Source organism: Megalobrama amblycephala, linkage group LG4 (genome assembly GCF_018812025.1).
Source record: "Megalobrama amblycephala isolate DHTTF-2021 linkage group LG4, ASM1881202v1, whole genome shotgun sequence".
Lineage (NCBI taxonomy): Eukaryota > Metazoa > Chordata > Actinopteri > Cypriniformes > Xenocyprididae > Megalobrama > Megalobrama amblycephala.
The window spans coordinates 8,581,049-8,608,998 of NC_063047.1; the positions used below are offsets into that span (position 1 = coordinate 8,581,049).

The 27,950-nt window shown below is 37.9% G+C and overlaps 1 protein-coding gene across 2 annotated transcripts in view; it reads left to right on the plus strand.

Moving 5' to 3' along the window:
* unc5db (unc-5 netrin receptor Db) overlaps window positions 1–27,950 on the plus strand; it is a 165,823-nt gene that overhangs the window by 131,855 nt on the left and 6,018 nt on the right. For both annotated transcript variants that reach the window (XM_048187240.1, XM_048187241.1), the window contains exons 9-14: window positions 2,902–3,087; window positions 6,202–6,558; window positions 9,298–9,382; window positions 20,805–20,976; window positions 23,673–23,900; window positions 25,887–26,036. In XM_048187240.1, coding sequence (XP_048043197.1) covers window positions 2,902–3,087; window positions 6,202–6,558; window positions 9,298–9,382; window positions 20,805–20,976; window positions 23,673–23,900; window positions 25,887–26,036 — 1,178 coding nt within the window. The remainder of the gene's footprint in view (window positions 1–2,901; window positions 3,088–6,201; window positions 6,559–9,297; window positions 9,383–20,804; window positions 20,977–23,672; window positions 23,901–25,886; window positions 26,037–27,950) is intronic.

The window sequence follows — 27,950 nt, forward strand, 5'->3', positions numbered from 1 at the left end:
GTCACAAGGTTACATCCGCCTGTCTACTTCCCCTGCTGCTTCCAGTTTTTTCTTCGTGGCTAAGACGGACGGAGGCTTGCGGCCCTGCATTGATTACAGAGCACTAAATAAAATCACTGTGAAGTTCCTTTACTTGCTTCCTCTCGTCCCATCTGCACTAGAACATCTCCGAGGTGCCACTGTATTCACCAAGTTGGACCTCCGCAGCGCGTATAACCTCATCCGGATACGTGAGGGGGACGAGTGGAAGACCACATTTGTGACCCCTACTGGCCATTATGAGTACTTGGTCATGCCGTATGGACTGTCAACACCCCCTCCGTATTCCAGGATTTCATCCACGAGGTGCTCCGGGAGTTCCTACACAAGTCAGTCCTGGTATACATCGATTTACTCCCGGAGCATGGCCGACCACCACCACCACGTTGCGGAGGTCCTGCAACGCCTGAGGGAATTCCACCTGTTCCTCAAAGCAGATAAGTGTACCTTCCACCAGCCCTCAGTGCAGTTCTTTGGGTACTACATCGATAGCAGTGGCATCCGGATGGACGAGAGGAAGGTAACCGCTATCAAGGACTGGCCCATTCCTACGACCATAAAAGAGCTTCAAAGATTCCTAGGATTCGCTAACTTCTATCGACGCTTCATTCAAGGTTACAGTATCATCTCCACTCCACTCACCAACCTCCTGCGCAGTAAGCCCAAGTCTCTGTCCTGGAACCCAGCTGTCACCCAAGCCTTCGAGACTCTTAAGAAAGCCTTCACCACTGCTCCCCTCCTGGTGCATCCTGACCCTGAGAAACCTTTCATCGTGGAGGTCGACGCCTCGACCACCGGAGTGGGAGCGGTCCTGTCACAGCAGCAGGGGAATCCAAGTAGACTACACCCATGCACCGCCTTCTCCCGTGAACTTAACCCAGCGGAGATCAATTATGACATTGGTAACAGGGAGCTTCTCGCCATCAAGCTAGCCCTCCAAGAGTGGAGGCATTGGCTCGAAGGAGCCAAACATCCGTTTGTCGTACTAACTGACCACAAGAACCTGGAATATCTTTGAGATGCAAAACGACTAAACCCACGCCAAGCACGATGGGCTCTGTTTTTCACCTGTTTCAATTTCACGAGACGGAGACGGAGGCTTGTGGCCCTGCACTGATTACAGAGCACTAAATAAAATCACTGTGAAGTTCCGTTACCCGCTTCCTCTTGTCACATCTGCACTAGAACATCTCCGAGGTGCCACTGTATTCACCAAGTTGGACCTCCGCAGCGCATATAACCTCATCCGGAACTACCAGCCGGGACAGAAGGTTTGGCTGTCAACAAGGGACATCAGGATGCGCCTGCCCTGTAGGAGTCCCAGATTCATTGGCCCCTTCACCATCGTCCAGCAGATCAACCCCGTCACCTACCAGCTAATGTCACAGACACGCCAGGCTCTACCAGCACCCAGGCACAGCGCACGTCATCACCAGAGTTTTAATCATGCACACCTGCAGCCCATCAGCACCATCATTAGCAGCAGCACAAAAGGCACATGCACTCACACAGTCACTGTCCAGTCTCGTTTGCACTTTGAGGTACCTTTCTGCTTACCTCAAAGGACTCCATCGAAGATACTTACCTGTCTCCAGCGTGTTCCCAAGTCTCCTCTTGTCTCCTCATCCTGTGTGAGTTCCTTTGTGTCTGCTCAAGCTCCAGTCAGTCATCCGCCAACCATTCCTGCAAGACAAAGACAAGTATCAGTCCAATATCCATATCTGCCATTGTTATAACCTGCCATCACTTACCTGTACTCTGTTTATCCACTGGTTGTTCAATAAACGCTATTACCTGCATTCCTGTGTCTCAGTCCCCTTCTGTATTGTAACAGTAGTAGTAGTAATTATTATTAATATTACGAAATATATTAAAAAACATTACTATCATTAAACTTTTAAATGAGCCAAAACAAGGCAACTGGGGATACAGGGATATAGCCACTTATGCTCATTGAATACATTAGAGGTAAATATCAGATGAAACAACAAAATGTGACCCTGGACCACAAAACCAGTCATAAGTGACATGGGTATATTTGTAGCAATAGCCAACAATACATTGTATGGGTCAAAATTATCTTTTTTCTTTTATGCCAAATTTTTTTTTTTATGCCAAAAATCATTAGGATATTAAGTAAAGATCATGTTCTATGAAGATATTTTGTAAATTTCCTACTGCAAATATATCAGTTTATTTTTGTGAGTGGATATGCATTGCTAAGGACTTCATTTGGACAACTTTAAAGGTGATTTTCTCAATATTTAGATTTTTTTGCACCCTCAGATTACAGATTTCGGCCAAATATTAAATAAAATATTAAATTTTTTCTTATGAAAGATGTAAAAACAGATTTGAAAAGGGCTCGAATCCAGCTTTCATATGATATTGTGATAGGTAAAATTTCACCATGTGATGGGTTTTCGCAGATCACATCACATATATATAATAAAGATGATGAGAATTACTACAAGAAAGGTAAAAAATCTGTTTCTATAAGAAATCCAAGATGTCTCAAGTTGTCTAAGACATTTCTATTGACAATCTATTTCCAAGACAATCTATTTCCAATCTATTCTTATGGTGCATGGAATAGATTCAATTCCAATCACTTTAAAGGAGCTATCACTACCATTACCCACCTCATTATAATGCCTTGCCATAGGATACAACAAGTTTTTAGTGTGAACAGCATATTTATGTTCAGCCACATGTGTTGCACAGATATGTGTTTGAATTGTTCAAGAATATGACACTTCCTGATCCAGTGTATTACTATTGACATATTTTCATAAATTATTTCTATAATAAACAGTTTTCCCATGGAGCCTAAGTATGTGTGTGTTTATGGCTGTGTCCCAGGCATGGAGAACTCTATTGATGTTGCACTGTACTCTGGTCTGGCTGCGGGAGTGATCGCTGTGATCGTCCTCACCGTGGCCATCACCCTCTACAGGAAGAGTCAGAGCGAGTATGGAGTGGATGTCATCGACTCATCTGCTCTTGCTGGGGGCTTCCAGTCCTTCAACTTCAAAACCACCAGACAGGGTAAGAGTTCATTGTAGATAAAGTGGTTCGGTTAGATTAATTGATTATTGTGATTCTGAAGTTCATGCGCCGCTAGTCACAATAATGGGCTAAGCCATAATGAATATTCATACAATTCCAAATAAAGCAATTGCTCGTAAAGGCGTGCAGACCATAAGATGTATGCTCATATGCTTTTATTTCACAATAAAACACTAAGATGTATTTTACTCACACAACCCCTAACCAAACACATTCTCACCCACAAAAAAAAAAAGGCATGCTACGCTAATTTCAATTCTGCCTTTTTGTCAGCTGTGGCGATAACTTTTGTAGATAAGACCACGTCTATAGTCATATGACCCACATTTGGTTCCGCTACACGCGTCCATATTAGCTCCACTGACACTTCTGGGTCAGAGAAAGTGATAGCCATCGCCTCACAGGGTAATCAATCCTGGCTGCTTGTGACAGCACAGTGAAAGGCTGCAACTAGCAGCTTGTGTTTATTGTGCTCAAGGCCTGAGATGGCAACACCCTCCTTTTCTATGCAACAGGAAAGAGGGATCAAGGCTCAGCTGAGCCGCATCTGTCAGGTTATCAATCCTATTTAAAAAGGCCAACTTTCTCCCAGCCTCCCGCTGCGCACTATTCCAACAGCCAATCCGGTTCCCATCAGCGCTCGCAGGAAAGACCAAACCCCATGCAATGGAAAAGAGAACATGTTGGATGTTCATTTAAAGTTGTGGGATGTAGAATGAGAAATTGGAAACTTCACTAAACAGTTGTTCGCTAAACATTTTAAAAGTTCAAAAGTTCCGAATTGGAGCACATTTGATTTCATTTTGATTTGGTATTATTTCTCACAAGGTTTTGTGTTATTCATTATGTGTTGTATCACTTTTCCTTTTAACTTATCTCGCTACATGATATCTGTTGCAGTTTTCTCAGTGTGTGTAATTATAATAAAGCTTCTGAAGTATTCCATGCTGACTCTCTAAATCACAGGTAACAGTATGAGACTCCAGACCTTTGCCCATCTGTCTGCTCTTGAAATCTCAGCCACTGAGTCATTTTAATCACGACTCTTTTCCTGCAAGTTGCCCACTACATGGCTGTTTCATTAACTCCTATCATCCTGCTTTCTCGTCCTTTCATTTTACTCTGTCATTTTAAAAATTTCCTGTCCCACAGTGATCATATCCTTCTGAAGAGATACAGGAGGGAAAAACCAATTTGCTGTGGGAGAGAATCTAAGATTTTGAATCATTTAATATGTTGTTTAATTTCTTTATATGTCTGGTAAATCTAAAACCAGGTTCAATTCTCTTCTATGAGTAATGGTTAAAGAGAATAATTCACCCAAAAATAATGGCCCTAATTTACTCACCCTCATGTCATTCCAAACACGCATTCATTACTTTTTTCTGTAAAACACAAAATAAGTTATTTTGAGAAATGTCAATGGGGTCCAGTATTGTTTTGGACAAGACCCACTGACCTTCATTTTATGTACAAAAACAAGTGGAAATATTCTTTAAAATATTTTCTATAGTAGAAAGACTGTCATAAAGGTTTGGAGCAACATGATGGAGAGTAAATGATGAGACAACTTTCATTATCAGGTGAATTAACCCTTTAAAAGATAACGAAGAAGTTTTGATAATTCCAAATGTGCATATGCAGCAGCATATGTTTCCACCACAATTTCTTCCATCCTGACACCTTAGAACTTTGCTGGACCAGTCAAATTTATAATACAATCCTCTTGTCACTCTATAGCAAAACCTTGACCTGCCCAAGCATGCTAACTACAAATATCCCAAAGGCCTGACACCAAACAGCCCAGACTGGGGTAATTAACGATTTTCCTAAAAATAAAGACCCATTAGCCTCCTGCCTCCCACCCCTTACTGTGCAGCAGCTGGCCAGCAAGGACTAAGTGACTCAAATGTTAGAGCTACCTTGGCACCGGGATGAATCGTGGGGGCTCTGTGATGGTGTGTCTGCCTTGGACTGGAAAAGGTGAGAGAGCAACAGCGAGAGATGAAGACCCCCTTCCAAGAGCTGTTTTGAGCCCAAGCTGGGAGGTGTCAGATTTAAAACTTGAAAAACAAAAAGGTCACTTAGATGTACTTCATATATCTATGTCTTCATTTAGTTTCTCTCTCACTAAATGAATTAATTTTATGGCAAAGTGCAAATCCCTAATGATGCCACTGGTGAACTAAAGCTAACGGTGGTAATGGGTGATGACAAACCATTTAAGGATGTGACTGTTAACATCAATCAATGCATTAAAGCAACTGTTGCCATGAACAATCTACTCTGATTAGTAGTCAAATAACATGGTAGCAACTAAGCTGAATGCTTGCAAAAGGGTCTGCATTTTATCTTTGATGATAAAGGTCTAAAAACACAAGTACATTTTCCGTTCAGGTCAGTTTGCATAATCTAAAATTCTAAATTTTTGTGCTCTAAAGTAGCTCAAAAATGCGCAGCACAACAGACTATACTTTTTTAATTAAAGGATCTGTATGTAATTTTTTATTTTTTTTTTTACTCTACTAAAGCATTAAAATATCATATGTTTTCAGATATAATGTAAATGTAGGGGTCATTTAATGTTGACCATCCTAGGTTCTGCTTTGGAGGAACAAAGATTGAGTTTGGGGTAGATATCAGGGTTAAAATGGAATGTAACATATTAGAAAAAATATGTAATTAAAATTCCATACTCTTAATGTTCTAACACCTATTCAGAACCATGTTTCAAGTGGTTGAATTTTGAAGGGCCAAGAATTTAACTGTAAAAAAATAAGCCTAAATAATTTAGTTGGTGCCAGAGCATTTACTTTTCTCACATACTTAAAATTGTCTTTTTCACTTTTGTATTTTTCAAGATAAGACATTTTTTCCCTTTTTCCAGCACTCTTAGAATGAATATTTTAGCCAAAACGTTAAACTAAATATTTAATCCTTTTCTGTTGCCCGCCTTAATTTTTAAGCCACGGTCTGTTGCACTGGAGTTGGCATGTCAGGACCCCATCTAACCGTCTTCTTTTCTTTTTACCTGTATCAACAAATTCTATAAAAACTCCCAAAATATCAAAGACTGTCTTTTCATCTCCCCAGGCAATCCACTTCTGCTGAATTCCTCCATGCAGCCTGATATAACCGTCGGCCAGACGTACAGCGGTCCAATTTGCTTTCAGGACTCCATAGACAAAGAGCTCTTTGACCCCCTGCCAGACAAGGTCAAAGTTCAGAGCTCCTTTATGGTTTCACTAGGTGTGGCGGACCGGGCCGAGTACCATGTGAAAACCCACCCAGAGACCCTCCCTGCTAACCTTCACCCAAACTACAGCACAGTAGAAGGAAAGAAGATGACCATGATTGCTCCTAATGGACTTCACACACCAGGGACAACTCGGTTGAAAACAAGCGCAGTGTTTGGGCACCTGGGTGGCCGACTGGTCATTCCAAATGCAGGTGAGAGAACGTATTATCCCCTTTCTCAGATGAGGCTTAAGCCTAGTCTTGGACTAAAATGCTTGTTTGAGATTTCTTAACTAAAAAGCAACTTGCACTGACGTATCTTAAAACAGTGATGTTTTTTTCTAAGGCACATTAATAAAAGCTACTTAAATGTCCTAATTTAACTAAGGCCTAATCTTGCTTGTCTGTCTGTGAAACCAGGCGTATGTGTTATTGTATCAGATTTAACCCAATAAAAGTATTTTTATGCAATGATGACAAAGATAGGAGGCGATCATAGGGTACAGGGAAGCTACAGTCATTCATATTCTTTTAGAAAATGGTTTACATGGAGAGTTCACCAAAAATTAAAATACTTTAATTTACTCACACTAATTTCCTTCCAAACCCACAAACAATGGCTTTGGTAACTGTGAACACTATGTGAAATATTTGTTTTCTCTAATCATTTCTTTGCATCTACTAAGTGCCCCACAAGCAAATGGTATCTTTGGCTGATGCTTGTAAAGGTCAGCAATTCACTGAATCCACTCTCTGGGGTCCTTGTGTTGAAGGGCTCTTAGGGTCAAAGAAAAACACTTTGTCTCACATCAAATTCAGGGAAACTACACAGAACAAGAGAGCAGTAGAGGATTTTGAGGATTTTAATATTTTACATAAAAACATAATTATTGTTATTTTTACATGTGCGTGTGCATGGGGAAGTGAGGAAAATGAAGTCAGACTACATAAAAACAACTAATGTTATTAAAGTACACGTGTACTCTTATTATCTGTACTTTGACTGGGATAAATTAGTTTAGATGAGGAAGAGGATTACAAAGTATTTGTATTTTATACACATTTAAGGTGCCCTAGAACTTTTTTTTTAAAAGATGTAATATAAGTCGAAGGTGTCCCCTGAATGTGTCTGTGAAGTTTCAGCTCAAAATACCCCATAGATTTTAATTCATTTTTTTAACTGCCTATTTTGGGGCATAATTAGAAATGAGCCGATTCAGGGTGTGTGGCCCTTTAATTCTCGTGCTCCACACCCCAAGAGCTCGCGCTTGCCTTAAAGGTCCCGTTCTTCGTGGTTTTTTGAAGCTTTGATTGTGTTTATAGTGTGCAATATAACATGTGTTCACGTTTCGTGTGTAAAAAAACACAGTATTTTTCACATAATTTACTTATCTGCATACCGCTGTTTCCACTGTCATAAAAACGGGCTGATGACTTCCTTGTACTATGAAGTCCCTCCTTCAGAAATACGTAACGAGTTCTGATTGTGCCAGCGGTTCCTGTGTTGTGATTCGACAGCAGCTTAGCGCTCCTTGCCCGGAAAGGTCACGCCTCTTACCATAACGTGGAGATGCACGCGCTCAGTGTTATTGTAAACATGTCTTTAATTTTACCCTATCAATTTGAGCCGGAATCAGACCCGGTGATTGGACTGCGGGATGAAAATAACAGCGTTTCGACGACATGGCGACAAACACACTCTACAAACGCAACTCTTGTGTATTCCTGTGGGCGGAGGTTAGTCAAAAAACTGTTTTAGTGACGTCATTAAAGAAGGAAGTAGAGGGATGTAGTCCAAACTGGCCGTTCGATGTAGGCGACTTCTGTTAAATAAAATATCTCGCTTGGCATTGAACTTTGAGCTTTAAAATTTTACAGATTTTATTTATACTCTAACAACAACATTACACACTAACTAAAGTTTGAAACATGGGATCACGAAGAACGGGACCTTTAAACAACATAAAAAAAAAGTTCAAACAGCTAATATAACCCTCAAAATGGATCTTTACAAAGTGTTCGTCATGCAGCATGTCTAATCGAGTAAGTACAGTGTTTATTTTGATGTTTACATTGATTCTGAATGAGTTTGAGGCTATGCTCCGTGGCTAACGGCTAATGCTACACTGTTGGAGAGATTTATAAAGAATGAAGTTGTGTTTATGCATTATACAGACTGCAAGTGTTTAAAAATGAAAATGCAACAGCTCGTCTCCGTGAATACAGTAAGAAACGATGGTAACTTTAACCACATTTAACAATACATTAGCAACATGCTAACGAAACATTTAGAAAGACAATTTACAAATATCACTAAAAATATCATGTTATCATGAATCATGTCAGTTATTATTGCTCCATCTGCCATTTTTTGCTATTGTCCTTGCTTGCTTACCTAGTCTGTTGATTCAGCTGTGCACAGATCCAGACGTTAATACTGGCTGCCCTTGTGTAATGCCTCGATCATGGGCTGGCATATGCAAATATTGGGGCCGTACATATTAATGATCCCGACTGTTACGTAACAGTCGGTATTATGTTGAGATTCGCCTGTTCTTCGGAGGTCTTTTAAACAAATGAGATTTATATAAAAGGAGGAAACAATGGAGTTTGAGACTCACTGTATGTCTTTTCCATGTACTGAACTCTTGTTATTTAACTATGCCAAGATAAATTCAATTTTTTAATCTAGGGCACCTTTAAAAATGTAGTTCAGCTACTGAGAGTATTGTGTTCATATTCACCATTCACAGGGTTGTAATCAAATATATATACACTTAATATGTAAATATAAGGGCATATAATAAATAACTTGAACATTTTTCAAGTTATTTAGTGTATTAATAAATCTCATATTGACCATAACTTAATGTAATATAGGAATAAATGTGTATTGTGTAGCTGCACGTAAATGGTATCTCAGTGTTGACGTTAACGGTGTTGGTTTTCTAGGAGTAAGCTTGCTGGTACCTCACGGGGCGATTGCTGATGACACCTCTTGGGAAATGTACATGCTCATAAATCAGGGGGAGTCTAGGTAAGACTGTAGACTGACACATCTGTATCACTTTAATATTTTTTTGTGTAAGTATTAGCATTCCTTCTTATCAGTTCAGACAAAAACATCTTTATCATTATTTTTTTCTTTTCAAAATTCAAATTTCTGTTGTTCAAGAAGCTTTTAACAAGACCCAGCATTATTTAATAAACAGTCAATCTCTACACAGAAATGTTCAAATTATTGACATATTTCATAAAACGTTTAATTTATGTAATCCACTTATCATGCCAAAAGAGAGAGACAGATAAAAGGTTTTAATAGAAAAATAGTTTAGGGCTATGTTCACAGAGTTTCTGAATACTTCACTTTTAATGTTGAAAAACACATTCTTTTTATTCATTTAGGTAATTTGAAGAAATTTCTGTGTATTTGATTTTAGCTTCTACCTTACTATTATCTTTCAAGGGCATACCGTAATACAAATGTACGGTGGTTTTTGCTGTAGTCAAAAAAAATCACTCTGCAACAATCCCACTGATGAAAAAAGTGCAGTTAGAATAGCTAAATATCTAGGAGTGAATTGCTAGAATGTGACTGTATATTGTTAATGCACTTAATGCACTGTGTATCTTTAAATCAACATTAAGTCTAGTTTACACAGTGGCTTATTGGGGTTTATTAACAGTACTGTTTTGAAAGGTTACATACTTGAAGTTAGATGCCACAGCTTTAAATGGTTACACATTAGATGAATAGATATAAATTAAGTAAAGGAACATTTCAGATACACTGACATAAACGCATTGCTGATGACATTATATGTTTGTGGAATTGGGATGGTGTCTGTATTATAGGAAGAAATGCCATTACTTGGAACAAATGAATACAGAATGAAAATATCAGAGTTGACTTTTATCATCAAGACTCTCTCGCTTTAAAGTGAGATCTGATTATGAATATTAGAGATGGAGTCTGACTTCACACTGGAACGTGTAATGCCATAAAAGCTCTGTCAAAGAAGCAGGATTCTCACTAGTTATTGAACTCTTTTCGGTGAAAAGCTGAAGTCTGATTATGTCACAAGCCGTGACTTGATTTTCCTTTATCGTGTCAAACTTGAAGTTCTTAGAAGTGAATCTTTTTATCCTGATCATTGAGTGATCATGTTATGGGAGTTGTTTTGGCATATGTAGGTTATAGTCTACACCCCCACCTGGCTGTTTCCCCATAAAACTTTCTTTAGAGTTTCTGAAGGTCTTAGATTTTGACACGTTGTGTATTATGTATTCTCAGCATGTAAAGATAATGACCCTGTGTGAGTCTTGATGTGTCTCTAGAGACACTATGTCTGTTGCACTCTGCCAAAACCTGAAGGAGATCTAAAACAACTGGCTGTTATTGCTCAAACTGAATACATCTTCATAACGACACAGGATGATGGAGGAAACGGTTACAACAAATGAGTGTAAAATGAGGACATTATGAGTCATTGTTTACCATATCTGTGGCAGAACACTGATTTAGACTGAAGCCTTGAGTTCAAGGTGCACTCTGTAAGTTTATTCGCACTGAAAAAAGTTTTACTCATAAATAAATGAATAGCACTTTTCACAAATGATGTAAAACGATGTACGATGTGAGGTACGATGAGGTGATTACTCCAGTCATATCATGGTTTTGATTTGACAGATTATAAATTAATAAAGAGTCCTTTCCACACGGTTACTTGCACAATACTATTTAGGGCCCGAGCACCAACAGTATGAGGACCCTATTGTGATTGCTTGGTCTATTCTTCTTCTTCTCCGAAATGAATCGCATTTTTGAGGGCCTAAACATGCTCGAAAACTCATGAAACTTTGCACATGTGTCAGAAGTGGTGAAAATTTATGTCTGATGTGGGTTTCAGAATTAGGTGTGGCGAAATGGCTCGATAGCACCACCTACAAAAGTTCAATTAAGCGCCCTTCACGCTACGTTTCACGTACAGGTATGAAATTTGGTAGACAGATGTAACAGCCCAATACCTACAAAAAAATCCCTGGGAGCAAACTCTGAAAACCCAACAGGAAGTCAGATATTTTGAATTTTCTCAGCAACATTTTTTTGTACTTTAACAAACTCCTCCTAGAGATTTTATCAGATAAACATCATATTTGGTCAGTATAATCTAAAGGCCTTTGCGACGTTAAATTGCGAAGATCTTGAGTTTTCACTGAAGGGCGCGTACATGGTGGCCTGACAAAATTCAATGTTTCGCCATGAAACAGGAAGTTGTTTTAACTCGGGCATACAATGTCCAATCTGCCCCAAACTTCACGTTTTAGAAGAGTCCTGCCCTGAGCACATTGACTTGACAATATTCAGTTATAGTAATAGCACCACCCATTGGCAACAGGAAGTGATGTGTTTAACACTATGATGTGCTAAAGCATGCTATTATCGTCATGAAAGAGGAAGTTGTTGTAACTCAAGCATACAATGTTCAATCTGCCTCAGACTTCACATGTTTGTTAAGTGCCCTGGCCTGAAGACATCTACATGCTAAAATTTAGTTGTAGTCATACCACCACCAGCTGGTTGCAGGAAATGTGACAAAACAAATGACTGACATGGTTGTCCTATATTCAGGCATGTGCACACATAGACAAAAAAGGGGCTTGAGCACCTGCCCTTTTTCTTCCTCGAGAGAAAGTGCCCTTTTTTTCTAGGGTGCTTTTTTTTTTTTTAATAAAGTAATATATATTCCTGTTTGCGCACAGCTTCCCTGTCAAACAAATATATTTACTGAATAAAAAAAAAAAAAAAAATACTATATCAGGTCGGCTTTGTCTAGTTCAGATGCCCTCACTCCGCGACGCGCCATTCATACCCGCACGCACGCTCGCGCGCCCCGCCCCACCTAACCTCGAGTTTGCTGCTGGCTGAAAACTTGTGACAACTATTCCCGCGAAAATGCAGCTTCTGTCTGGCGATGAGAAGTGAAAAAGAAAAAAGCCCTAGATGGATGCATCCCGTGCATTTCTTTCAGGTAGGCTAGCCTATGTTCACAAACCTGAAAGTTTTGGCTATTTAAGGGTTATTTATACATGTAACGCTGCATTAATAGTTTGACCACCATCAACACATCTGCCTGATTTGATACTAATTTATGTTATATTATAATTTCAATTATTTTACTGTGCTATGCATTGCGTTGTGAACCTTGGTGAAGATATCTGTAGGGCTGTCAATACCAGAAGAGGAGCATTCCATGGACGCACATCCATGAACCGCATTATTAGACAGTTTTCTAAGGATGCATGGTTTATTAAATCTATTTAAAAATCATAATACAGCATTAGCTACATAAATGCTATTCTTAAATCTACGCCTACACAGGATAATACATCAATAAAAGTTTAAACCCTAGCTCTGTTTTTGCATGTTTGATGTCCACACATTCTTGTTGAAGAAATTACAGTGGCTGTAGCATTTCTATCACAAAGAAGTGGCCGAATATTATTATTTAACTAATAATATATTTTTAATCATGGTTGGCTTTGATCGTGGATTTGATCGTGCTGTGCTGTCTAACAACAAAAATCAGCACACTTTTGGCGCCCTCTGCAGGCATTTGTTATAATATATAATGCATTAAGCATCAGAGATGTATAGTAACGAAGTAGAACTACTTCACTACTGTACTTAAGTACTAAAATGCGGTATCTGTACTTTACTAGAGTATTATTTTTTTTTCTCCTACTTCCACTTTTACTTCAGTACATATTTTCGATGAGTTTAATACTTTTACTCCGATATTTTTTTATGTGCTGCATCGTTACTCGTTACAATTATAAAAATGTTATGAATCATTCCATTCCAAACACACATTACCACTGCCAGAACGGTGGATGGCAGGTTTGATTAAGCTGGCACATCGAGCGAATCAAGCGATTAAGAAGACTGCGCGTGCTCCCGTTCTGCCTTTTGATCAGCGAAAAAGATGGACGAACCAAAAACACCACCTTCCATCCCATCAGTAAGTTAAGCCCTTTTGCTAACTAGCGACATGCTGCGGTGTTCACTTAACCTTAACTAGCTGGCTGTCATAAAGGCTGTCACGCAGCGCGTTGAATGGTATTTTTGACCCATCACTAATGTCAACTTTCTCTTATTTTATGACAGCCTACTGTTGCCAAAAATAAATCGTAGAGCATGTCTCCTTTGGTGCTGCTTAATCACATGCCCGTTTTTATAGTGTAGTAGTGTTTTATAGGTTAATGGTAGTATAGTTTTACACTGACATAACTAATGCAGGAGTTTTCCTGCACTGAAAGAGAGAGAGAGAGAGAGAGAGAGAGAGAGAGAGCCCCGGCCGTGCGCGCGCATTCACCGTCTTAAAACAACACGAGAGCTGTCTTGCTCTCAAATTGCTCTCTGTTTGTTTACATATTTAATGTGCACTGTGAAGTAACATATACAAACAATGAACAGCTGTTTTTTTATTAACTAAGATTAACAAAGATTAATAAATACAGTAACAAATGTATTGATCATGGTTAGTTCATGCTGGTTATTAGTCTAATGCATTAACTAATGTAGTGTTAACAAATCAAACCATATTATAAAGTGTTACAAACAAATTATTTACTCAGAACACCTCTTGAAATGAGAATATAAGCGTGCTTACCCCATTTTTTTTAGTAAGAGTGGTTAGTAAGATTTAGGGCCCTATTTTAACGATCTGAAACGCAAGTGTCAAAGCGCGAAGCGCAAGTAACTTTGTGGGCGGGTCTCGGCGCTGTTGCTATTTTCCCGGCGGGATAAATGGCTCTTGCGCCCGGCGCAAATCTAAAATGGGTTGGTCTGAAGTAGCTTCATTATTCATAGGTGTGGTTTGGGCGTAACGTGAAATAAACCAATCAGAGCGTCATCCAACATTCCCTTTAAAAGCAGGTGCGCAAGTTCCATTATGGATTGCTATTATTATGGCGTATTTACCAGGCGCACGCCAGGAGCGGTTCACAGCCGAGGAGACTGATGTTCTTGTAAGAGCAGTGAAAGACAGAGAAGTTGTGTTGTATGGGGATGGGAGAAACCCACCCAAAATAGCGTCGGTTAAACAGGTTTTTTCACATCTTCGTGGCACACCACAATGATTTCCGTCATCTCATGTGTTAATATTTTTTTAGTGTAACAATTTATGATTTGCAAAAATAACTGTTGCATCTGTGTAGATTACATGAGCAAAGTGTATGGTCAAGCATGCGCCCTTAAAATAGCATAATGAACAACGCGCAAAGTGCCACTGACTTTAGACTAGGTTTTTTCTGGTCAGTGGCGCAATTGTTTAATGGAACAGCAAAATAGCACCAGGGATTGTTTGCGCCGGAACACGCCTCCTTTTTTGCGCTGAACAGCCCAGGGAGCGCAAGTTCATTCACTATTTTAGCGACGTGCTTCTGTGGAGGGAAAAGCGCGCTTTGCGCGGGTGCAAAATAGGAATGACACATGCGTCGGTGTACAAAGTCAATTACGCTGGGTGCAAGATAGGGCCCTTAATCTTAATGAACTACAGTATTTTTAGGTTATTTATATGACAATGTGTAGAAAAATTACCTAAAAAAAAATAATTTAGCCTAGTTTAGACTGGAGTGAGGTGAAAACAGAAAAAAAGTGCAAAGCAAGTTGTTGTTAGCTAGCTGTTAATTTTATTCAATTGTATATGGTATAAAATTAGACTATTAGTGAAAATAAACTTTTTGGTAATGAAATCAAAGTGCTGACAACAAACAAAGCATCTCAACTTGTCTGCATCTCAAGTGGTACTTAATCACACTTAATCTGTTTTTGTTTACAAAAAGTTACAGCCAAAGGAATTGTGATTGTCCTTTAGGTTTATCATTTGAAATAATAAAAAACAATATGATGTTTAAACTTTTGACTACTTTCTTTAATAACTACATAACACAATACTTGTACTTTTACTTTCAGTACTTGAGTAGTAAATTTTAAAATAAACTACTTGCAATACTTAAGTACAAAAAATGTTGAATACTTTAGTACTTCTACTTGAGTGTGGTGCTTAAAGAGCACTTCAACTTCTACTCAAGTCACTTTTTTGATAGAGCACTTGTACTTTTACTCAAGCCGCGGTCTCTAGTACTTTATACATCTCTGTTAAGCATTAACAGTTCAGGAAAACAAATTATTGATGTGTTTAAATATGCAGATTAGCTTGTTTTGGTTAATTTAGAATAAATCTACAGATACAAACAGATGGAGGGTAGTAGGCTTAAAACAAACACCATCTAAATGTGTAGGGTTAGGGTTAGGTTTGAGTTTTCTTTCCATTAGAGTAAAAGACATGGCAGCAAAAATGGACCACAATCTTAAAACTGTCCACTTCATGAAAGAAGTATTCCAATAACACCAAAAAAAAAAAAAAAATTGAAATGATTTATTGATTTAAACAAATTATTAGTGAAACCTCTTCAGCAGACTGCATCACATGCTGTTATTGTGAATGCACCAGTTTTTTTTAAAGGTGGGCGTGACCAATTATTCGTTGTGTAGTGCCTCTCACCAGACATTTCATTTCCAAACTAGCCCAACAACCAACACAATAAAACGTTGCCATATTGACCCTAATATGTTTTGGATAAAACTGAACATGCTTTTAGAGCCATTCACTGGATATTTCACTTTAAAAATCTTGTGAAATGTGCAAGAAGAAACGTAATATAATTTCGCAAAAATGTTACCTGGGTTCCAGGTATGTCTTGCAAAAAGTTACTACTACTACTGCTACTATCACTACTAATAATGATAAAAATAAAGTTTTTAAAGATAGTGTTATTCTAGGACAATATTTTATATCACACTATGTAAATGTTTCATTTTGAAATGTGTCTCTGTTTTAGGTTTTTGTTTATGATTTGTAGCTTATAAAAACTTCTATAATGGAACAGTAGATTTTGCACAAGAGTTAAAGCTAGTACCATGTAATCTTAAATAGTATCAAAATATTGAATTTCAGGAACTTTTTAGAAGAATTCTTCTAATTCACAACTGAGACAGCATTGTATCTTAATTCAGTCTAAGTTGACAACCAGGCCTTGATCCAAACCTCTGTGACTTTCTTCTGTGGCACACAGATAGAGTTTAAGTTTATCATGGAGCCTCTCTTTTCCTTACAATGCAAGTGGATGGAGATCATCAGGCTGCAAAAATGACAGAAAAGCACTGTAAAACATACAAAAATGAGTGAAATCTTTGTTTTTGAAATCTTGCCCGTCATGGTCACCATTTACTTTTATTGTATGGAAAAGAGCAGTTTGGACATACTGATATAAAATAACTCCTTTTGTGTTCCACAGAAAAAGGAAGGTCATTCAAGTTTCAAAAGACATGAGGATGAGTAAGTGATTATGGGCTTGTCAATTTTGTGGAACTATTCCTTTAAATTAAGTTCCTGATCAATTTGCCACACTGAAGTTAAAAGTCACGGTCAGATGCCTAAATGAAAGAATGAATACATAATAGAAGTATTAAGTTTGCCTGTCGCCTCCTACTGTGTCCGTTAATGCTGTAGCACTCTGCTGCTTGACCCCCTAGCAGTGACTCATCAGTCTTTTTGAGTAATGCTTCTCAATACAGACCTAGGAGCTTGCAGCATAAGACCCTTGATGAGGAGGAGGAGGAGGAGGAGGAGGAGGAGGAGGAGAGTAGCAAAAAGCATGACAAGACACTTAAGGTACAAGAGTGAAGACTCATTTAGTACGTGCAGTTCCTTATGCAACCCAGGTAAAATGCCTCTATCCTTGACTTGCATGAAAAATGCAAACCAGTGTTGTGTTTCAATGAAAAACTGTTTACATAGAGAAATTCGGCTTTTTGTGATGTGAATACCAAAGAGGTCTATTAAAAAAAATGTAGCTTTTTTAGTGCTTTCCTGACATTACATTGCAGTTTTATCTGTTTAATCCATTAAAACAAAGAAATTTTGAATCATGTAAAGACAAAAAACCTTTTGATTAAGCAGTTATTTTCTTGTTTGTTGGTCAAATACACACTAATAATGAGAAAACTTAATTGAAGGACAATGTTTCACCTCAAGAATTCCAATATCAAACAGATACAGCTGAGGCATTTCAAACATTTATAATGAATTGTCCTTCATACAGCCTCTTTTATTTAAACCTGAATGTGGTTTGAATCATATTGAAGTTCCTACAGACCTGACATGCCTGAATAGTAATTAGATGTAAATAGAAGAACACTTGGAGAGAGTTTGGAACAGGACAGACTGATTGGCTGTAAAGAGTGGTTTAGTACTTATTCCCTCTTCAGCAAAGCTGAATTAATATAGATTCAGATAAACTGAAGAAGCTTCTAGCATCCTTTGGGCATACTGTAAAAGTCCTTAAAGCAAGTTCAGTTGCTGTGTTGCTCATAGACTTTTAAAGTTTGTAGGGAATTTTATATTACAAAGTGGTTAGTTGGAAAGATGAAAACTTTGGATATACATATGACACTTTGGTGTCCCGTTACTTTCTTTAAAGTATTAGAAGCACAAATCCCAGTGTTTAGATATATTTGACAAACGTTTGTCTAACAGAATTATTTATTAATGTTATCTAACTCAATTTTGGCTAAATTTACAACAGCCCTGCCTGGGGGCTTTTTTAACCATTTTTTGGGTCACTTTAAATTTTGATGACTATGCGATTTTTAAAATCTGCCACATATCTTATAAATGTATTTTTATATGCAGTGAAAATATGCAGTGTTGTCCACCAGAAGGCTTTCGTTTTTACCTCTAAATTTGCATGAAAGGCCAAAGCCTTCGTTAACGCTTTCTCATTAATGGGTTTTCTTGTTATGGTTTACCACCACAAGGAAAAGATGGAAGGTAGCGATAATGGCCAGATGATCATAAGCAATGACTAATGAATATGCAGGAGCTGGTAAATGACTCCAGTGCCCTCAGAGAATCAGTAGCCTCCCTTAAATCAAGGTTCTCTGAGTCGTGTTTGTAATGGTTCTGTAGACTGCAGATGTGACAGTTTTTATCATTACAGTATTTATGCAGGATAATGAGGGTTGTAATGTATATTTCATTGTGTTTTTAGTTTGTTTCTAATTACTTTATTTGATTTAGCTAAATGTGTTCACTATTTTGATTATTGGCCAAAGGGGTCTAGTGTAGCTGAAACAGTTGAGTGTAGCGATGGCAAGGTCATGGGTTGACACCCAAGAATTGCACGCACTGAAAAAAATTGATGCGTTTATTTGATAAAAAGTACAGTAAAAAGTTATTTTAATTGTAATAATGTTTTCTATTTTAATATATTTTAGAATGTATTTTATTCCTGTAATGGCAAAACTTTTTCTCCAGTAACTATTCCTCCAGTCTGTGTGTCACATATTATTATCAGTGTTGAAAACAGTTGTGCTGCTCAATATTTTTTTTCAGGAATCTTTGGATTCTTTGAATCATGTTCTAACCTTTCATTGAAGGAAAAGAATTGAAAATGGAATTGAAAACGAATTGTACATTTATTGGCACCCCTAGAATTTTTTATGAGTAAAATATCTCTGAAGTATATTCCCATTCATATTTACTTTTTTTTTGTCAGCATACCAGGGTGATCATGAACATGAAATTGTCCAGCCATGACTTCCTGTTCCACAGGAGTATAAACATGATGAAACACAAAGCCAAATTCTCTTAATCATTCATCACAATGAGTAAAACCAAAGAATATAGTTCTGATGTGCAGCAAAAGATTGTTGAGCTTTACAAAATAGAAAGTGGCTGTGAGAAAAAAAGCATTGAAAATACCCATTTCCACCATCAGGGCAATAATTAAGAAGTTCCAATCAACTGAAGATGTTACAAATCTGCCTGGAAGAGGACATGTGTCTAAATCGTCCTATTGCATGGTGAGGAAGAAAGTTTGAATGGCCAAAGACTCTCCAAGGATCATAGCTGGAGAATTGCAGAGATTAGTTGAGTCTTAAGTCTCAGAAAGCCTACATCCCCACAAGTTGTTCAGGAGGGTTTCAAGAAAAATCCTCTGTTCTCATCCAGAAACAAACTCCAGCATATTCAGTTGTCAGACGAGACTGGAACTTCAAACGGGAGCGGCTTCTATGGTCATATGAAACAAAAATAAAGCTTTTTGGCAGCAAACCCACCAGATGGGTTTGGTGCTCACATGGATAAAAAGTACCCCATGCCCACGGTTAAATATACTGCTGAATCTTTAATGCTGTGGGCCTATTTGGGCCTATCTGCTGGAGGTCTTGGACATCTTGTTCAGATACATGGTGTCATGGATTCTATCAAATACCGACAGATAAAAAATCAAAACCTGACCGCTTCTGCTAGAAATCCAATAATGGGCCGTGGTTGAATCTTCCATCAGGACAATGATCCAAATCAAACATCAAAACCAACATAAAAATGTGTCTCTGAGCACAAAATGAAGCTTCTGCCATGACCATCCCAGTCCCCTGACCTGAACCGTAAAGAAAATGAGTGGAGTGAACTGAAGAGAAGCTAAAGATCAAAAGGATAAACAATGCAGATTTATTTTTACAGTCATCTTTGATCATATTTACCAAGGGTGCCAATAATTCTGACCACAACACAAATGTGTATATATATATATATAATAGATATAGATATAATATTATAGATATAATAATATAGTTCATTTATGTAAGTGAGGATAGCAAAATAAAGTAAACTGTGACATATTATATCCAAAAATTATTCATACAGTGGACTACCAGTAAAACTGATAAAAAAATTGGGACCAAAAATTATTCAGACACTTTGACCTGACCATGTTTTGCTTAAGCGTTATCTGACATAATTAAGAATAATTTTTTCTGACCTGACCATGTTTTGCTTAAGCGTTATCTGACATAATTAAGAATAATTTTTTCTGACACAGTTTAACTGAGATCTTGTCATATTTTATTACCATTTTTTTAAACTATAGTGAATAAACTGTAATAATGAATGAAATGTTCAAGGTGTCTGAATAAATGTTGGTTTGACTATATATATATATATATATATATATATATATATATATATATATATTGTTACATGTATGTATATTTATGTATTTGCCTGCCCGTTAGAGGCAGGAAAAGCGTGATTTACATTTGTCCTATTTAGCAGATTCCTTACACCTGTGGACTATTATCCTGTGCTTAAAAGTTGCCACACTTCAGCAGTCGAACTTGAGCGGCCGTCCCGAGATGGAGATTTCTCCCACTCGTTGTTATATTTTGTCTTATTTCAATAAATTCCCTTATTTGACCGAGCCGTTGTGTCATCCCTCTCTTGTGTTATGGCAGTGGCTGTAATATGTTATATATATATAAAAGAAATAAATAATGGTGGGGTTTCTCTTGATAATATTTTAATATGATAATATTTATCTTGTGTTGCTAGTGCCCAATCAGAGGAAAGGTGTGAGATTCTGTTAGGGCCAGAGATCACGTATGGACCTCCGGGGCTAAACCTGTCCTACCCTGTTGCCATGACGATAGCTCATTGTGCTGAAGTCAGCACTGAAAACTGGAACATTAAACTCAAGAGACAAACCAAGGACAACAAGTGGGAGGTAGGAACAAAGACATGACTTTTGTGTTTTTCACAGCAAATTCATTTCAGATTCCTTTTAGTGTGACTCATAAGTATGTTACATTTGAAAACATTGTCAATCATTATCATTGAACCAATATAGTACAACACAATGGCAATCTTTGTCAACATAACATGTAAAAATGATTTAACACTTTATTTAGCTAAATATGTAGCATCAACCTCTCACAATTAAACATTTTTGTTGCCATTTAGATATATATTTCAAAATCCTTGTGATACAGCTAACCTGTAAAAGTGCGCTATGAACCAATTATAAGTTAAATGCATTTGAACCACATCCTTGTGGCAGCCTTTGGAGCTGTGAGCGTTTTAAAAATGTGTTGATTAGGCGATCCTGCTTTCTCGACAAGAGATCCAGGGACAGCAGCTCCTCAGAGGAGGCTACGGCAGTGAAGTGCTCAAGGAAAAAACAATTACAGTCTGTAATAGCTGGGAAGACACACAGTTCATGGCAGTCAAACAGCGGGAGCACCAGGGCAAGGCGTCCCATCAGACACAGGATATATCGATTTGGGGTGCAAAAAGGACCACCTGAAATAGGAGCTGACACGAGGCAATCAGGACAGGAGTCATGGTCGGGACCTCCCTCCTGACCCTACTACAATCACTTACATTTGTCCTAGTCCCATGTGTTTTACTCTAGCGTCAGCCTCTGAAAACCTAAAACTGTTATCACGATCTGAAAGTTGATGTATTAATGAAATTTTACCGTAGTGGCACAGAGTTTGTTTATTGTAAGCTGCTCGCATTATTGAAGACGATTAGATAATAACCTTCCTTTTGTGTCGGACCACCAGCGCAAGTCATTATTTAGATGAATTTCAGATTGTTCCAATGCACGGTACTTATCCTTGAGATTGCTACCAGCAGTCTTCAAGAAAACGCATTCGCTGTCAGTTTTTTTCCTTCGCTTTTAACAATTTTATTTGAACCAGTGACAGCTCCAGTGTTGGTGATGGCTGAAGTAATTACATAAAAACTGCCGGCTAAATCACTGACTAGTCAGAAAAAGACTGCAGTAGTACAAATTTCTCTCCCTTCTGCTTGCGCCACATCTACTTTTTATCTGTTTACAAAGGGTGGGTTCTCCAAGGAGGTCATTCTGTTTGATATTTACGTTGCTTTGAAGTGCTGCAGTCACATAAATAAATGGTTGTCTGTCAGAAAAATGAAAAGAGCCTGTATTGTGTGAATGTCTGGGCTTGACTTGATGTTAGCCTAACCTTGTCAAAGAAATACAGAAGTGACCTCGCAGATTTGTGATTTGTGAGCGATTCTATGTCAGTGTGGAGGAGCGAATGTAACTTTTTCTTTCCCCAGCTGATCACGCAGTTACACTGGCAAAAAATACTTGCTGAGCTGAGATTTTCACATTCTTGAGGTGAAAAAAAAACAACTTGCAGCAGCTCTAAGTCTGTGTGAAGATGGTTCCTCTGAAGGCTTCCACACCATGATATGTTTTACTGGGAGCACCATTTCACTTTGAACCATTCATAGCACTGGACACTAAAACAAATCTGCTCCTACATCTTGGTGAAATAATTAGTTTTTAAAAATCATATGTACCATTATGTAATATAGTCCATTTCCAACGCTAGATTTACACTTTGTAATCAGCTCTGTAGCACATGCAGTTTCTGATAAACTTGTTAGAGAGTCTTGCTGATAAAGATCTATTAAGGTTAATTAACTCTAATTGACCGTTCGCAAAGACCCGCCCCTTTTAGTTACTGTTACTACGTCCGACAAGCCATGCCGCTCTCATGCCACACATCATGTTCTCACGGAGTGAAAAATACATCGCGGAGCAAAGAGGACACTGACAACGCGCCGACAGACAAGACAGAGCAGTTTACTTTTGATATGAAACGAAGTCTCAAATTTCAAATTTTGTCATTTTAAAGAAATTTAAACAATAAATACCGTTTTGTGGCTCTTTAATGTGTCATGACAGATTGCTGTAGCACCTTAGTTCAAGCAGCTCGTCAACCGATCATCTCTTCAAACATGAATGAACATCATAAGGAATGTTGTTTCAACCGCGGAAAGATGTCAGTATACACCATTTTTCAAGTTCAAGTCCACAGACGTTATTCTACTCACTCCCCTGACTGCTTTGTCGGACAAAATGGCGTATTTTGTGTTATGATTGGTTAGATCGCCTGTCAGTCAAACTCCCGGCGAAGGGTCAATTGCTAATGTTTCCTACAGTTTTATTGTGACAGCAAGTCTGCTCCATTAAAGGGATAGTTCACCCCAAAAATGACTATCATGCTGTTCCAAACCTGTATGATTTTCCTCTCTGGGGGACACAACAGGAAATATTTTTAAAAATGGACTGGTGGTTCTTTTCCATGGAATTACAATGAATCAGGACTGAGGCTTCAAGCTTCACAAAAGGTCTTAAAAGCCCTGTCATTTACTCACCCTCAGGTTGTTTAAAACCTGTATTACTCTCGTTGTCTGCATGAGGGTGAGAGAATGGATTTTAGGTGGATAATTTTTGGGTGAATTATCTCTTTAAAGTTCATATGTTCATACACTTACTACCAAGTTTTCATACACTATCAAACATTCACTAAATAATTGGCTATGTCTGATTTCATGAGGAACTCATGGTATCATGATTTTATTTCTTTCTTGGGTTTACAGGAAATAATGTCAGTAGATGATGAATCAACCTCCTGCTATTGCCTAATGGACTCACATAGCTGTCACTTGTTGCTGGATCATCCGGGCTGTTATGCACTGGTGGGGGAACCCGTCACCGATGCCGCCATAAAGAGACTAAGGATCGCTGTGTTCGGCAGTATGGAGGCCTCCTCCATGGACTACAGCCTGCGAGTGCACTGTGTAGATGACACACCGCACGCCTTCCAGGTGAGAGCAGGACAGTCAACATGTGCTCACATTACTCAAATAGAGTGCAATGGTTGGGTTGCGAAAATACAAATCACGTTTAATTTTCTCTGTTGTGGAACTGATTTTTAACTGTTAATTTTTAATTGTAACTTATATCAGGGTCCCCATGGGTCATTTAAAAAGTCTTAATAGTCTAAAATTTAAATCTTCTGATTTTAAGGCTAATAAAATGTCTTAAATATGTGTATTTTTTCTGCTAGGTATTACATTTTGAGATATCTTGAATCTGATAAAAAAAAAGTCTAGGCATTTAGGCTGAGTCGCAAATCGACATTATTACATAGTGTTGTTAAAGGGATAGTTCACCCAAAAATGAAAATGTGATGTTTATCTGCTTACCCCCAGGGCATCCAAGATGTAGGTGACTTTGTTTCTTCAGTAGAACACAAATGATGATTTTTAATTCCAACCATTGCCGTCTGTCAGTCATATAATGCATATCAATGGGAATTCCATCTATAAGAGTAAAAAAAAACATGCACAGACAAATCCAAATTAAACCCTGCGGCTCGTGACGACACATTGATGTCCTAAGACACGAGACACGGTTTGTGTGAGAAACCGAACAGTATTTATATAATTTATATAAATTTATATAAATCTGTAAGTTTTTTTACTCTTATAGATGGAATTCCTATTGACATGCATTATATGACTGACAGACCGCAACGGTTGGAGTTAAAAATCATCATTTGTGTTCTACTGGAGAAACAAAGTCACCTACATCTTGGATGCCCTGGGGGTAAACAGATAAACATCACATTTTCATTTTTGGGTGAACTATCCCTTTAACATTTATGACACGTTGTGTGTGTTTGATTAAAATAGTCTGTAAAACATGATGTATTGAGATTGTGTGAACTTGCTCTTTATGTGTTTAGTAGGGGTGTGTGATGTGTATTATATACGATAATATCATAATTGTTGTTTTCAACGATACATAGACATTATCAAATATTTCACTTATTTTGCAAAAACCAAACAAAAAACCTGTAGTCGCATAATTTGACTTAAAAAATGATGTGTGTGTGTGTATATATATATATATATATATATATATATATGTGTGTGTGTGTGTGTGTGTATGGGTATATACTGTATATGTGTAAATGTTAATTGTATTGTTCCCTCATTGAAGAATAATACATTAAATATTAAAAATACATAGTCTTGTACTTTTGTCCAATTTTCAAATACTTTTTTATTTCAAATCAAAGTTTAAATGTGTATCTGTGGTACATCACAAGATTATAGCAGAAGTAGACTGCATGTGCAGTGGGGTTCAAAAGTTTGATCCAACTAATGAAAATGTGAATTTGGAGTTATTATAGTTTATCAGAATGACCGGAATGGTCAGTGCTATTTTCAAACACACACAGAGTATGCAAAAGTCAAAGTCAATTACTGTTGTCTTGCCTGAGTGCTCAGACTCCTGTGTGCTCAAACATTCACACACACACAAAGAGAACACTCATCTCTGCAATGCAATGACACACAAAGCAGTTTTGACAGATGAACACTGCCACGCTTGAAATCAAAGAAGCTAGTAATCAATTTAAATTCAATTTTCTTTTCAAAGCTCTAACCAACACTTTGCTTGAAAGCTCTTTTTTATATTTCAGAATGTTTATTAGCTTTGTTCCTTCCAGACATTGTACTTTTTTTAGCTACTCAAAATCGGCTTCAGATAATATTTGTTATATTGAATTTGAACCACAATGGATTGTTGTGCAAGTGTTTGAGCCTTTTTAGCCATTGTAATTTCTCTTCTGAACTGGATAAACATTCAGCATCTACTAAAAAGATAGATTAGCCACAATATTGTGGCTCTACTAGGTTGTCCAGTCTATCCACATTTTTTCTGTACCACTATCTGCCCTTGCCTATGGTTTTTTTCCCCAGTGTTCTCACTTTATTTTTCCTGTACGTCCATTTTTTCCAAAGGGAGTGGTCACTGCTGAAACCAGCAGAGGAGGTCAGCTACTAGAGGAGCCCAAGACGCTGTTCTTCAAAGGAAACTGTCTCAGTCTACAGGTGTCCATCCAGGATATCCCTCAGTTTCTGTGGAGCATCAAACCCTTCACCACCTGTCAGGTAACATGCTAGCATTAGTAACCTACTCTGACCTGTGCTGCTGTAATGTGCCATAGCTGCCTACACAATTGCATTGCAGACATCCCCAGAAGGGTCTACAAACATGACGGTTCAGCAGGGGACAGAAAACTAAACATAAAATTGCTTCTTTTTTCTTCTTTTTTTTATTAAACAGTGGTTTATTGAACAAATTGTGTCTCTCTCTTTAAATAAATTCAATTATAATTAAAAATTTTTTAAGGATAAAAAATAAAATCTTTCTCAGCTAATTCTGTTAACTGTTTACAGGGAGAACTCTTTTGCACATTACTATAGTATTAAAGGTTACCATTAATAACAGAGCCCAAACTATTAAATTCTGTTGATATTTATTGCATATATTACATTTAGTGAAATGCTCCCCATTAGTGAACTAACATGCTGTGGACACTAAATGACTTGCCTGAGGTAAATAATCTACGTGAGATATTATTCTCAAGCTGTTTTATTGATTTCTTTCCGCGGTTGAAACACTGGTTGAGAGATACACGCATATCAACCCTACGTTCCATTCGGAAGGGCTCATTCCTATGCCCTAATCCCTTCAAAGGGTTTACCCTCTGGAGTGAGAGCTTCGAAGGGATGAAGGGTGTAGGGGTAAAAAAACCCCTCTTTTTTTGGAACACACTTCTGCGTCATCTTAACGAGACAATCAAGGAGGTGCCTTCATTGCACATTTTGTACACTGGTTGACCCCCCAAAAAACATGCTCTGAACGATGAGTAGATTGTGCAAGCTGTGCCTTTTGTTTAACGTTAGTTTATTTATTTATTTATTTTTGGTTTATTGCACCAAGGCCAATGAATATTACTTCATAAGCAATTGGTTTTAAATGGATACATTTTGCCTATGCATAATTCATGCCATGTAGTTCTAAATTATTTTTGTTCTCATGCACATTTTGTCATGCATATTTTACTTGTATAAATATTACAGTTGTATAGAAAAATACTATACATACATTTATAGGTAAAATTGAACTCCGAGCCTCCTGTACCCATTCTGTGACCCCAAACAACTTCCCTATGCAAAGGATCAGTGGGGGCCCAAAGTGTCCATCAGTTGCCCTTTGAAGTGGCCAGTTTTGAGCACTTCGGTTTGGAACGACCCTTCCAATATGGCGGCCATGATTATTTTCACTGCGAAGTGCCCTTCGGAGGACGATATATCCCGTTTGGAATGCACCGCTAGATCGTCTGTTCTTCTTCTGCTGCTTTTTTGTGTTGTGGCCGTTAGCAAACAGCGTTGCATTACCACGTGCGCCCCCTTCTGGATTGGAATGTGGATCGCCTGTGACTGACTGTATTCATTGTCTAACTGCATGAACCGAATCGTAACGTCCGTATTGTATGGTTCGGGATGAATACATGTTCCATTACACCCCTGTTGTAAGGCTAACTTATATTGCTTTTGAATCTTATGCAGTATGAAATAACAGCTATTATTAAAACAAAATATACAATCTAATACAGACCTATGGTAATTATAGCTAAAAACCTACCTCCAACCCTAAAACCTACCCCTTCAATAAAATAAAATAATTAAAATACTTTAAAAACTGAGTAGAAACTAACAGGATGACTCACGCCACATCATCTGCGGATCAGTGTAATATGATCTAAATGCCTTATCATTAGGTGGCGATAGTGAACCTTTAAATAAGCAAAGAAAGTGAAGTAGAAGAAGAGCGGTACTATCAGTGATTCTAGAGGGAGGTGCCAATTGGCTGTTTCATTGTAGGGGGCGTAATTTTTTAGAGGCGTGGTTTGTATTACTGCAGGATACAGTCAGACAAACTTGGAGATCCCAGGTATAACTATATAATTTGAGGTAAGTTTATGTGATCCATATTTTTGCCTTGTTTTTCCAGTAAAA